The 14485-nt window shown below is 35.1% G+C and overlaps 1 protein-coding gene across 1 annotated transcript; it reads left to right on the top strand.

The window, feature by feature from the left end:
* Nucleotides 1-243: 243 nt before the first annotated feature.
* On the top strand, nt 244-14113 carry LOC129284291 (G-protein coupled receptor GRL101-like). The gene is made up of 8 exons (XM_064106275.1): nt 244-511; nt 1396-1437; nt 1975-2007; nt 2167-2287; nt 11239-11310; nt 12021-12092; nt 12545-12616; nt 12927-14113. The coding sequence occupies exons 1-8, from the start codon at nt 244-246 to the stop codon at nt 14074-14076; spliced, it is 1830 nt and encodes a 609-aa protein (XP_063962345.1). The 3' UTR covers nt 14077-14113.
* The last annotated feature ends 372 nt before the right edge of the window (nt 14114-14485 follow it).

The following is a 14485-nucleotide window of genomic DNA, read 5'->3' as shown; positions in this document are numbered from 1 at the left end:
GCTGAGCATTGTCTCAGCATTGTTACTGGGCCAGTAACAATAGATAATCCTCCGTGGCCGAGACTGGTCCATGCTCAGTTACGGTATGATTCGACAATTAATGTATTAAAGTGACGATTCTGGTAAATTACATGTATTTTCTATTCAGCACAGATATTTTATTTACCATGTGCCTTTGTTTCCTGCGTCATAGACGAGATCATATATCTCACAGACGGAAGCAGCTCTCTGGACGGTGTTGTCATGTACTACTATAACGGTCAGCATAGATCAGTCTGTGTAAGCTTCTTGGATAGAAATAACGCTGATGTTGTCTGCAGAAGTCTGGAATTAGGAAGAGCACTTCACGTTCCCGTATACCATATTCCTGATGGCAGTCATGACGGTGTTACACTCGACCGTGTAGAATGCACGGGAAATGAATCCAGACTGTTCGATTGCCCTGGCGTAGGTATCGGATCTGAAAATGAATGCAATGTGTCCGAAGCTTCTCGAGTCATGTGTTCCGGAGGTACGTATCGCAATTATGCTTGCCATTGTATAATGTGTTACAGCGCCACTTTGTGACGCTAGCCAGTTCGTTGCCAAAATGTTAATCTTCTGTCCTTTCGGCGCCGTTTTGTGTAAGACCATGATCCTCAACACGTGGTAGGCCCAAAAATAATTATTATGATCGTTGTGTCATCCTTACTGTCGCTTATCTTTATGGTCCTTCTGTAGGAGAGGGCGATCACTAACCGGTTTAGATGGGATTTATGGCTGCTCTGAAACCTTTGTGAAAAAATGTCCCAAAGATGGCAAAAAATACTTAAATGCTATAGGTTCCCAACAAATTTCCAACACGACATTATCGCAGATTTGGCGGTCGAAACACCAATCACCCCGAAAGGCGGCGGATTCCAGCTGCAGCTTCCACACTCTTCTCCGCATCAACCGCAGTCAAGTAGTCATGGGGCCGTGATGCATCCGTGTTAACTCCACCAGCTCTGTGTTTTTACCGTATTTACATCGTCAGGATCGGCCAATACCACGAAAAATGTGAGCGATTCCCCACGATTCTCCTTGTTTATGACGGTTGCGTGACGGATAACCAGGGTTTATGTACAGTGTTATAGCACAGTCTTTGATGAAGCACGGGGAAATATCGAACCGTCACTGAATCGCCATCCAAACCGGTGAGGTGTGATCATCCCTTAATGTTTTATTTCATTCTGCAGTCGCAGCTTCTCACATTCCTCGCTGTAAGCCAAAGATGGTGTTTTCTATTCATAGACGTGCATATCCTTAACCGTCATTTGTCGTTCGCAACTTTGGTGATTTGATTTATAATTAGTTGTTGTTTTTTAAAGAGTGCAATGTACTGACATTATATTTTCATTGGTATTTTCATTGCAGGAGACGTTTGCGTGGCCGGCTTGTGCCACCATCAAATCCAGGGTATGGAGCCATTGATTGTTTGTATTTAGTTTTCATGTCTAAGAAGTTGAACACCGTAATGTGGGTCATACTTAGATACCTTAACTATATGTAAAAGTATAATCTCAATTTTGAGTTGCCTATCTTTGAGCAAAAAGAATGCTTATTGAAAAAATGTATTTTTTATTTATTCATTTTATTCATTTCTAATATTTATACATGGTGGCACATATCACCAATTTGGTGGTCTTCCATGTGGCCCTGTTAATAAAATAACAACAAATAATATTAATAATGAAAATATTAGGCAAGTAATGAACAAGATATGATACAGTAACAAATAATATGTACAGGCACAAAATATAAGTACTAAGCATGTAATCAAAAAAATTATTGGTATCCTTGGGAATTATGTTATGAATTTTATATCTGATACAAATTAATTCTTATATGAGACATATCAAAGTTTGATGCTTGATGTTGGTTACTAGTTCAAACTTGGATAAAAATTGTATGATTATACAATATTGTTTTAACTTCTGTTTTTTTTTATTCAAGGATACGGATGCCGATATCTTGAACCAATATCAGGTAAGGATAAATACTGCGTTGCTTGTGCTCCTTACGTTAATATGATAACCAGTACATTGATTAGAATTCATTTATCAATAACGTAGATAGAAAAGAATGTGCTGTCATTAAAGTCCTTGATACCAACAGATCATAAAACTATTTGAGAGTGATCACTGTCATTGTCGATGAACATCAGTCCTAGTCAAGAGCGAATAATTAACTTTACTTTACATATAGGTCACTGCTATCAGTATGAACACAGGAACGGTGGAGGTGGACCATTTATTTTACGTTGTCTGTAAGTATGATATTTAGTCAATGATTGTTTTGTATAAATTTATCCATGTCATGATAATGATAACATTAAACCCTTTCTTTGCTATGTTTGCGACAGACCTACAGTGGACTAAAAGGTCGATTCAATTTTAATGAGAAGTTAAAAACAAGAAGCCTATACCTGAAAATTTATTTAAGTTTTGGTAAATTTCGCCGAAAAAGTTACGCAGGTAGTAAGGAAATGGGGGAGCAGATGATGTCTCGCACTCACTGTTTCGTTTGTAATTCATCGTACCAAATATTTTAGAATATTTATCATGTAATGTAAAAATGATCAATGGTCATGATGGTTGCTATGTGAACATGTGGAATATATGTTATTGTGAATAATTTATTATGATCCAACATTCAAGAACTCATTTATTACATAATGTACAAAATTAAAGCATATACCTGATATTTAAAGTGCTCTTAAAACTTCTTAAAAATAATATTCTCGATAACACAAGATATGATATTCCATACTTAGCAGAACTGACAATACTAATTTAGTAACGAATTGTTCTTCTTTACATAAAAAGCTCACATTTAGAAGACCAGTCATCAAATTCTTCCTTTGGACAAATCCTTGATTGTCAGAGAGAACTTAGAACAGTGTAAGTTGTATGACACAGGTATTGTTTAATTTCTAGACGCTGATGTCCTTCGGGAAACAAGAAGTTCGTGCCGGAGTTCGTGGGACTGTAATGTATGAGTCAGGGGCGTCGATCCATTTTTCAGATTGGGGGGGCAAAATCATGACTCAACTTTCCAAAGGCGCTCGATCACACAAAACAAACAGACTCAAACACACACACACACATATGCCTATATGTATATATATATATAGATTATATATATATATATATATATATATATACACACACACACACACATCTCACCAACAAATTAAATTTTAAAAAAATTAAAAAATGATAGATGCGAGCGCAAAGCGCGAGCTGAAAATTTTGATATTTTGATCTTAAAAAAAACAATAAATATATCCAACAAAAGATTATTGCAAATCGAAGTGGGAGTTCTTTCGAGGTATAGAACTGAAAACGGGACATTCTATTCACCTTTTCAATCATGAAAAGTATGGATTTTTGCTACAGAAATGATGCGAGCGCGAAGCGCGAGCTGAAATTTTTTAATATTCTAATCTGAAAACCGGACATTTTGAGCACGATTTTAGATGAAGAACGAGTTGTGTATCTCAATCTCGCTTGCTGATTTCTGTGTAACATTACAATCTTATTTTATTTTTTGCACATGCGGAATTATTGGGGGGGGGGGCAAAATGATATGTTTGCCCCCCCCAATATTTTCATTGGTGGGGCGGTTGCCCCTCCTGCCCCCCATGATCGACGCCTCTGGTATGAGTGTGCTAACACATACGATGGATTAACCGGTAGCTACTTTATAAGTCACTGTAAAATCCTTCCTACGGAAGCGATTACTAAGATCTGCTGCATTGTTGGCAAGATATGAAACATCTGCAATTGTTAACTGTCATTGACAGCACATATAGATTATAAATACTGGTATTTGATAAGTTATACTGTATAGCGACCTGAAGTAAGAAACCGAATATTCGAAACACATCATAAATCTAAACGGTGTTTTATTATTTACTTGAATTGATACGTTAGTGCATCATTGCCTCTTTGTATAATGCATATTCTTACCCCTTTTCATTATGCAGCCGTCTTAGTTCAAGCAACATTACTTTATTGGCTCAAGAAGTTTTCTCAGAATTGAAGTCCCTAAAATATTTGTGAGTTATATTAAAATTCTCTGTAATCAAGGATGTTTCTTGTGTTTTGCAGGTATATCAAAAGTACAGGGTGATGCAGGTATATCAAAAGTACAGGGTGGAAGTTTAATATGTCCATTTTCAAGATCAGTGTTCCATTATTGTGTAACACAATGTGAGATCACCTCCACACTGTTAAAACCCCCTACTCTGTGAATCTCGTATTTACAGAATTAAATATGTGACCACACCATGAACAATCACATTTTACATTCTTAGCAAAAATGGTTCATGGGGTTCAGTGCTTGTCCTGTATTTGAAACCTTTATACGGCCACTTTGGAACTTTTTTTTAGATTCCCTTTTCTCAAGGCTTCAAAATACGGAACAAGAGAGTTTCTATTCGCACCTTTTATATAATGGTGTAGATGGGCCAACATTGTGAAATTACCTTCACATTGTTACAATTGCACATTTTTAACTATGTGAAATACATTTTCAGACAGTCCACTATGTGAAAACACCAGCAAGGATCAATTTCACTAGAACGTATACGAGGTAAGGAGAAATGACGAAGATGGGATTTGAAATCTAAAGAAGATGTGAACCTCGCAGATGTACTGATTTTTTATGCATTTGAGTAATTTCACTAATTTTTATGATATTTCAGTTCACATTCACATACAAATTTCTTATATGTTATTTAACGATATCAGTTTTTTAATGACACTAAGCCCTGGCTATCATTTTTTTAATTATCTTCCTTTAATTTCATAGATTTCTCGATTCAAACATGATTGAAAGTGTTCCGGACGGTATTTTTGAAGGACTAGACAATCTGGAATTTATGTAAGATTAAAAAAAAAAATCGTTTTGGGCAATGATTCCCTCCTCCTCCTCTCTCTCTCTTCCCAATATATATATGTATATGTAGAAAAAGTTGATATTGTTGTTAAAAGTTGATTTATTTGATGATTATCAAGATTTGAAAATGCGTCATGATAAAAACAGTATAGCGCGTACCAGCTCTCTTAATAGGTAGCGCCTTGGATTTGGAAGCACCAGACAGAGGGGTGCTTGTTAAGTAACAAGGAAAAATAAGAAGAAAGGGAGTGAGAGAGAGAGGGGGGGGGACAGAGAGGAGGCAAGAAGGCAAAAGAAGTGGAGAAAGAAAAGCATAAGGGGGGGTAATAGAAAAGCAAAGAGGGCAAAACAGAGTGAAAGAGGTGAGGTCAGAGAGAGAGAGAGATGGAAGATGAAGAATTAAGAGGAAAAATAATAATAGGAAGAAGAAGGGCGAAGAAAAGGAGAGGAGCAGGCAAGAGTAAACCAGCCTAATTAGAGAAAGAGAGGGGGAGCACGTGAAATTCGTTACGGAGTTTTTATTTCATTTTGAGTTTATTATTTTTATCATATATGTATGTGTGTGTCGGGGTGTGAGTGTGTATGTGTGTGTAAATGGGAGCCAGTCAGTGTGTGTATAAACACAGAGCATATGCATCCAGTCTACATCTTGGAGTTTGTTTCCTAAAATATTAAGTCAGAATTACCATTGTACTTATAAAATCACAGAAGAATAGACGTAAAACACACTGTATTGGTCAGTTTATGCTCGTATATCATGCACTACCACGTATTTACTGATACCACACGTTTCATATATGCTTACATTGTGCGAGGCTATTCATTATGAGTGTAAAAGTATTTAAAACTGAATGAGGTCTTTAGCTAGAACCGAGTGTGAAGTACATGTTAAAGCTGTTAAAGATTGCATATGTTGATTTAATATGGTTCAGTTTTCTTCGTTTAGATAGCAAATACAGATTTTGCATCTTGATTTTCAGAATCTTAATCTTTATGACAGCTTAAAAAAATTTGAAACTGAAAATTTGATTTAGCAGATTTGAATCATCAAAATCATCTAGAATCTTGGTAATAAATCTTCGTGATTTTTTTTTCTCACAGCGATTTATCATTCAATAAAATCACTGTGATCTCTGCCGGGATTTTTGCAAACTTGCCAATGCTCACTACCATGTAAGTATAAGTTAGTCTAATACGGAAGACGATGAATTATTATGAAAGATTTGAATTCCGTGCAAACATAATGAACATCATCATAACATAATACAAACACATAATTTAATGCAATATTATTTATATAAATGTGGGCACGTATCCCAAAATTTAATTTACATAAACCGACAATAGAACCCATACTTTAGCCTTGACATTTTAATATAACTTTACTATTCCCTGAATTCACTAACATCATGACTTTACTAAATTTATTTGGTTTTCATGGATAATTGTCTTACACATACACAAATGAATTCCCCACCCATTTGACCAATCAAACAAATATTCATTGAGTATGTGTTTTCCGGAGATCCCTCGGTCGCGAAATTATTTTTCCCGGACCCCAATATGAATATTCATGACTTGCGTCTTCGGAATAAGAGTAAGCATGCGTGTGGTCGTTTTGGGCCGTTCAAGTTGTATGATGCATGCCATGAATGAATCAGCACACTCAAATTGCCGGTACCCTTCTAGGCCTTAGCCTTAGGCTTAGGTCTATATCTATACACAACAAAAAAAAGTAAGTCCCCCCTAAATCAAAATGCTGTAACTTTTGAACAGAATAATTTTGAGATATAATATTTCGTAGGTGGTTTTTTACACTCATTAAGCAACTTCTGGGGGAAAATGAGATTGATCAGTTCGGTCATGCATGAGTAATCAAAGATTGAATTTAAAATGACAATTTTTTAAAGTCACAAGAGTCGTTTTTCATATTGTGTAAATACAAAGTTGGGCAAAGGTTGTTTTTTGATGAATTTTATGGTGTTAATGTTGTTTTACTATCCATAATTTAGCCACTCCACACAAAATTTTGATAACGTGTGTTCATGGTTGAGTGAGCACATTTTTTGGTGACGTATCCTCTCATAGGGGTTTATGGTAGTATCCTCTGTAACTTGTTCAAACATGTTAAAAGTGGAAAATGTTAGTGGCTCCCCTCCCCCAATTTCTCGGCACCTCCCCACTTTCAAATTCTGGATCCACCACTGATTTGTCCATAAATTCAACTGATCCTGAGAAACTGTTAGAAAAAGAATACATGTATGCAGTGAAAAGATTATTAATTCCTAAGAATTCGAGTGTGCTCACTCAACCATGACAGTGTAAAAAGTTCGGAAAGTGTGTGGTGATAAAAGTGATTGATGATAAAAGCAACACCAATTAAGTCACATTTGAAACCGAATTTGCCCCCATTATTCACTTTATAACCCCTCAATATGAATCTGTGACATTAAAAATGCCCCTTTTCCCCCTTTGAGGCGTGCTCACTCATCCATAAACAAACAAATCGATTTTATTTTTGCATAGAATTCTACCCGTAGGTTGATAAACATTACTGTTAAATGATACTGCTAAAGATAGCTTTGAAAAAAAGTCCCACCATATTGAATAGGGATTACAAAAATTACAAAGTGTTTGTATGTTATATTTGCCAAATAGCTTTGAAAGAAAATGCGTAAAAATGCTGAGAAATTGGCAAAATAAGCACAGAATTCCATGCCTTGTCATCAATGGCAATTTAAGGTGTTTAAGAATTTGATCTAGAGATCTAAGCCTATGGCCTAAAAGGGTGTCGGCATGATCGTATTTATCAATACTAGATACAAGAATATCTTTAGAGATATGAAAGCAAGATATGTGCAACTTAAAATGGATCCATGCTCACTATAATCCTCTTTTTGATTTTTTTTAATTCTCCTTAATGGAAATTATGCATTTTTTATGTTCAATGATAATTCTTCACCATGTTCGCTCGCTTCCGTTCCTTTCGATAATTTGTGTGGAACAGAGATTCACCTTCAGAAATTTGTGGGTGAGAGGTTCGTTTTAGAAATGAGTCCATCTATGTATTTTGTCTATAAAACATCTTATCATTATATTGTGTACATTTGTTTTATATAATTTAAGATTGATTTTTTTTATTTGTTGCCGATTGAATTAAATGAGTATCTATGAGTGTGTAAAAAAAGTGAACAGGCTATGATATTGTTTATCTTACAGGAGCCTGGAATACAACAAAATTGAAGAGATTCATAACGGAGCGTTCCATGGATTACCATCTTTGAAAAACATGTTAGTATTTTTTAAATAAAATTTCAAATGATTAAAAGAAATCGCATTATTGAATACATAAATGACATGTGAATTTGCTGAGTAGTCTGTTTTAATCCAATAATCTTATAATAATTTCAATTGATCAATTTTCCTACGCTCTTAAATGAATGTAGTAAACATGTGGAGTAGTTTTTTGCATGGCTGTAAATATAACAATTCCCTGATTATAGCTTCTGTTTTGTATTAGTCAATGTTGGCGGGGAAATGTCGAGCTCATTATTTCAATTCAATTCAATTTAAGTTTATGTCTCCCTGCATTAAATGAACATAAACTACATGAGGAACAAAGAATACATATAACATCAAAGACATTGAGAAGGAAGCAGCCAAGAGGGAGAGTATTTCTTTATAATACGGCCGACCTGAATTACCTTAAAAAATAAATATTATTGACAATATCAGAAGTTCCGAAATATATTTAACAATAATTAGAAAGCATTACAAAGACAAACAGACACAAGTGGTATGATTCAAATGATATTTTAAAAAAAATGATGTATTTAATACATACATGCTTAATTATCATTTAAGATATTTCTAAAGTTTCGTTTGAAAAAAATGAATTTACAAGATATTTTCAAATTAACCGGCAATAAATTCCAAAGTACTAGGCCATGATACAAAATGGATTTTGTGATAGGCAAGTAAGGTTTAGGGTAGTTCTTACATATAGGTTTGCTCATTTCTAAGATTTTTTCCCTTATCAGTTATCTGAACGACAACAATATTACGACGATAACAGAAGACGTATTCGATGGCACTATCAATCTCTTGTAAGTTTGATTTACCTAAAATCTATAAGTCATCATACCACATCCACATTGAATAGAATTGTAGCTCGAGTCTGAAAGTCCTAACAGGGGGTGTTTTACAAAGAGTCAGGTATGACTTCGAGTCATGCGTAATCTAATTAATTTATATGCATGATTTGACCAATGCGGTGATGCCTTTCATACCGACTATTTAGTATTACTAGTCACACTTAATTTTTCACGAAACACCCCCAGATTCTTCACTCAGAATGAAGTATTTTGATAATGTATCCTCATTCCTTACTGTCTAATACCCAATATTCCAACTTTCATAAAACTGTATAATGCTAAGGAAGTAATAGAACTGCATATTTGTACCATATCTACCTATATTATATATATATAAGGTCCAGCTAATTATTATGCCGTACCATCGAATCGGATAAAAACGTTCCTTGACATGATTTGGCAAGATAATGACTTTGAAAGATGAGGCTATGAGAGGAGTATAAAACAATCCACTGATGTCAATCCGTGATGTCATAGTATTCAAGAGGGAGGATGAAACTACAGATCATCCCTTGAACAATAGATTCACAACACAAATCGATACCCATGGTACAATCCTAATCTTCGTTTCTAAAACAATTGATTAAGAGGAAACGTCTGATTATGTTGACGAAAAATTATCATTGTTTTGATTATTCATAGCTTCAACGGAATTATCTCAAGAGTTTTCTCGTTCATTTTCAATATAAATGTATTTTAGGAGAATAGTGTTTTTATTCATGTATGGGTTTGAGTACCAGTGCATGTCGGTGAGTGTTGAAGTATAATTGTTATTTTATATTTATCCATGAACAGTACTTTGGGGGTTATGTAGGGTAATCAAATGTTTTCATTCGATATAGACACATTATGGACAATCGGATACGTCTAATCGAGAATAGATCACTCTACGGAATGGGCCTCTATCAATTGTAAGTATTATGGGGGCTAATCAGACGCCATGTTGCAATCCTGTTATCAAGGAGAAAGATATTCATTCGAGTCAACCCATCCTCAATTGTTTTAATTTGATATAGTCGCTTGACAAAAGTGTATATATGACATGTATGACTGGCGATCTAACACTTATTCTAGGAAGGGTAACTACTGAACCTCATTTTGTCAAATTAAAAAAAATTGACTGGCTGAAGAATTGGGGCTATTTTACTGTTTCAGGTGATGAACTTGATCCTGTCAGGAGATGTCTTCATAAATGCGGAATATTTAAAATGGGCCAATCGAGGTACCCATTTCTGGCCAGATATGGAATGACAGATATATATCCTATCCACTGGTAGTACACATTCGACCCTCCAATTACATCCTTATTTTTTATGATTTAAGTGCCACTTTAACACACCATGCCTATCATGCCTATGGGAAATGTTTTACGCTCGTGAAACCTCTACAATGACATGGTTCAGGGATTTAGCGCCATCTCTTGATGCCTGGTTGTAGGTATCATGCGTTTCGCACGGCTTTGAATATTACATCTTTATGATTGGCAGTTTATGGTATTGTTTTATGAATAACGTATTGGTATACAAAAAATAATAATAATGGAATGAATGTATTTTGAAAGTATGAAATTTGCCATATTAATGAATAATTAAAGAAGAATGAGAGTTATATCTGCAGTTTAGAACAATTATGATCAATATATATATATTCTTTTTCTGTCCTCTCGTTTGCATACAGGTGGCTTCAGGTCAACAACCTCGTTTCATTAGATGGAATATTGGACGGATTGGATGAATTGGAAAACTTGTGAGATTTGAAAAAGAGAAAATACTATATTATGTATAGCTTCGTATATTTAAGCTAGCCATATACTTAGTGATTAAGCTTGATGACAAGAGGATGCTCTGGGGCAGATTACAGCGAGACCGCGTTGGGTTGCAGCTTGCTTATTTTTGAGCAGTTGGATAATTATATAGACCTTATTCCTCATGATTATCATATTGAAGGGTGACGTTCACACATATATGTATAAATCTTCTGCAAAACTGTAATTACTCAATTACGAAGGGTTTTGTACTACTAGCACTATCACCATCATTATTACATTATTAACAAGTGAAGAAAATTCAGTTGTTGTTTTTTCGCTTGACGAGCGGTCACCTGCATGTGAAATGCGTCTTTGATTTTATCAAATTATTGCTTATCTCATCATTTCTTCTAGAAACATTTCAAGCAATGACATAAGACACCTAGCTAAAGAAGACTTCCGGGATCTAAGTACTCTCTACTTTCTGTGAGTTAAAAAAATATTGTTTGTCTTCATAATTCAGTTTTATTTAAACACTTAAAATGCTTATCTTTTTTTTTGCAAATCGAAGTGTCACTCTACCCTTGTAAATCCAACTATAATATGAAGCTTATACGAAGTATATCTATTTTGCAAAGCAAATTCTAAGGCTTAAAAATGCAATTCGATCTTCATACAAAATATGAAATAAACAAACATAAATTAGCATGTATGGGGCCATAATCAGAGAGATGTGCTTTAGAGGCATCTTTTTATTGTATTTGACAATTTTTCAGATCTTTTCGTCGTTGAATGGTTTTTATGAATTCAATAAGACTAATGTAAATATACAAAATTAACGTCGTTGAATTTAAGTGTCACGTAAGTTAACATGTCTTCACCTATGTGACAAAGAAAAGCAGTTTTGTTCCCTCATTTATCTATGGGTAATTATAAAATCGAAGGAATATATAAATCATACTATCAGCATTATAAGGTATCTATCTTGGTAATGTCAGTTACCATGGATTTGCCCATCGGTGGTAATAGCACCAAACTCTTATGGTCATTACTACACAAATGAAATTAATCATAAAATGCGATTGGTTTCAATTAAGCGTTTGACGAATTACATTCATATAAATTCGCAGTTACATCACAAAACTAAATGCAACTGTATAGTATTTTGACGATGTATTGAATTACTTCTTTCACAGTGATATAAGCAACAATCCAATAGTTCAGATTGATCCTGGTGTATTCTTGAACACTGCTCATCTTGAGTTTATGTAAGTAGATAGAGCTTTCTTAATTTACGGTTAACTACCCCATTTTGTAATTTGTTTTGTGAAATATTTATTTTCATTAAACTAACCTAAACTGCCTTAAACGTGTATGCTAGTGAGGGCAAGGGTGTGTGTGTATTAGGATGTATGGGGACAAACCTTTAACATTTCCACCCGGAAGACGTCAATCATGTTAATGAAACCTGAACCTCAAGAACCTCGATCCGAATCAATTCGCTATACCCACATGCAGATGGACTGTAGATATTTACCCCGACGAAATTTCATTCTCGATTATCAGAAAGAAAAAGTTAACATTTAGCATGTTTGGAAGTATTATATTCAAAGATGCGATAATCAATGTTATGTAGCTAGACTAAAATTATGTTATCTTTTTTTTTATAGGTATTTGATTTATTATGACTAAGTATTTAAATGTTCTTAATTCAAAACAGTTTCATGGTGGATTTACAACTACATTCGATCAAAAGGAACGTTCTTACCGGATTAACTTCTTTGAAGGCTATGTAAGTATTAACTCGGCTGTTCGCACTGTACCATAATCGAAATGTGTGTGTGTTGGGGGGGGGGGTGCGCTATATAAATGTGGATAGAGAACTGAGAAGGCGAATTGCCTTGATAACTTCTTGCAGAAAAGTGTGCATGCTGCAAGTTAGATGATTTTTGCTCCTTGACCAGCATGTTTCGCATCTCCAAATTAGATCTTTAAAGTGATTGGTGATTGTTAGTTCTTTCGGGAATAGCGATAAGTAAGACACAGACAGTTCTGATTTTATATATCTAATACGAAATCGCATATGCCCTCTTGTACTTCAGATCAACATCCGATAACAGGCTATGTTGTCTCCTTGATGAAAGGGAGAACGTAACATGTGCCAGGACGTCTCCAACGAGTCCTCTTGAGACCTGTGGAAGGCTTTATCCGAGCGTCGTCTTAAGAATTGCCGGCTGGATCATTGGTCTAACCTCCCTGGTCGGAAACCTGACAGCATTGATTCTACGCGCTCGTCAGGAACAACTCACAGTCCAAACACTGTTAATCATGAACTTGGCCGTAGCAGATTGCCTCATGGGTATCTACATGATTATCATCACATCGGTAGACATCTATTTCGGCAACCTCTACTTCTTGAGTGCACCACTTTGGCGTCAATCGTATTTGTGCAAATTTTCGAGTTTCCTCGCCTTTCTATCAAGCGAATGCTCCGTGTTTACACTAGCAATAATGACAGTTGATCGATTCATCTGTATCTTATTTCCATTCAGTGTATATCGTTTGACCGTTAAGTCAGCAGGTACTGCCATGATCTTCCTGTGGTTGGTCATGTGCATTCTTAGCATCATACCGAATTTAGTTCCTGCTGATTTACCTGGGTTTTATGGACTATCTGATGTTTGTGTTGGGTTGCCACTACACGCCGAGTCTGAAGAGATTGGAAGGCTTGAGTATATAGATGAGAGAGGAAATGATAAATTTCAGATCGAGTATGTAGTTGAAGAGCGCACAGTGCGTCCATCCTGGCTTTACGCCATTATAACATTCATCGGTGTGAACATGTTTCTGTTCATGGTTATATTGGTATGCTATATCATGATGTTTATACAGGTAATGAGATCAACCCAGTCAGTAGCAAACGCTGCTTTGCGTAATCGAGAAATCAAAGTTGCTAGAAAAATGGCATTCATCGTAGGAACGGATTTTGCCTGTTGGATGCCAATCATTATCATGGGTATCCTCACACAATCCGGTCTGGTTGTACTACCGACATCCCTCTATGCTTGGAGTGTGATATTCATCATCCCAATCAACTCTTCAATCAATCCAATTCTGTACACTTTCGTGAATTATATCGAGAACAAGAAAAAAACACAGCAAGTGAAAACCAATTCTAAAGGGGATGGTAGAACAACAAAAAATGCGAGTGTAAATGACACCTCATTGACCGAAATTAATGTTTATCAATAAAATGGTTATCTATAATGGACATGTCATAAATACCAGAAAGGAGTCACTAATTATTCCATCATATAGGCTCAATTATCAAAACTTTAATATATTTCAGAATTAATCATTAAAATCAAGATTCAACATTTAGACCACTGAACATTTGTCTTTTAGTTGTTACAACTGCACAATATCATTAATATCATTTTAGTATTTTAAAAACTAAATCATGGTATACATCATCCTATTCATTCTTTAATGAAAAGAAATCATTTTATTTTTGGCAATCCCATGAAAAATGTTACCCGAGGGAGAAACACTTTTTTTCCAATAGCATGCCGTTATGAATTGCAAATGACTAAAGAAAGTATTTTTAATACTGGAGAAAGTAGATAAGTCGTGTAAATGATCATTAATAAAGTAATTGAAT

The sequence above is a fragment of the Lytechinus pictus genome, chromosome 2, assembly GCF_037042905.1.
Source record: "Lytechinus pictus isolate F3 Inbred chromosome 2, Lp3.0, whole genome shotgun sequence".
Classification (NCBI taxonomy): Eukaryota; Metazoa; Echinodermata; class Echinoidea; order Temnopleuroida; family Toxopneustidae; genus Lytechinus; species Lytechinus pictus.
The sequence above is the reverse complement of the archived record's forward strand: the minus strand, read 5'-3'. Positions and strand labels throughout refer to the sequence as shown.

Excerpts from the sequence above, each read along its gene's own strand:
- LOC129284291 (XM_064106275.1), top strand. The coding sequence starts at position 244 with ATGTACTACTATAACGGTCAGCATAGATCAGTCTGTGTAAGCTTCTTG. Across the intron at positions 11,311-12,020 it reads CTAAGTACTCTCTACTTTCT|TGATATAAGCAACAATCCAA; the intron begins GTGAGTTAAAAA and ends CTTCTTTCACAG. Across the intron at positions 12,617-12,926 it reads TTAACTTCTTTGAAGGCTAT|ATCAACATCCGATAACAGGC; the intron begins GTAAGTATTAAC and ends CTTGTACTTCAG.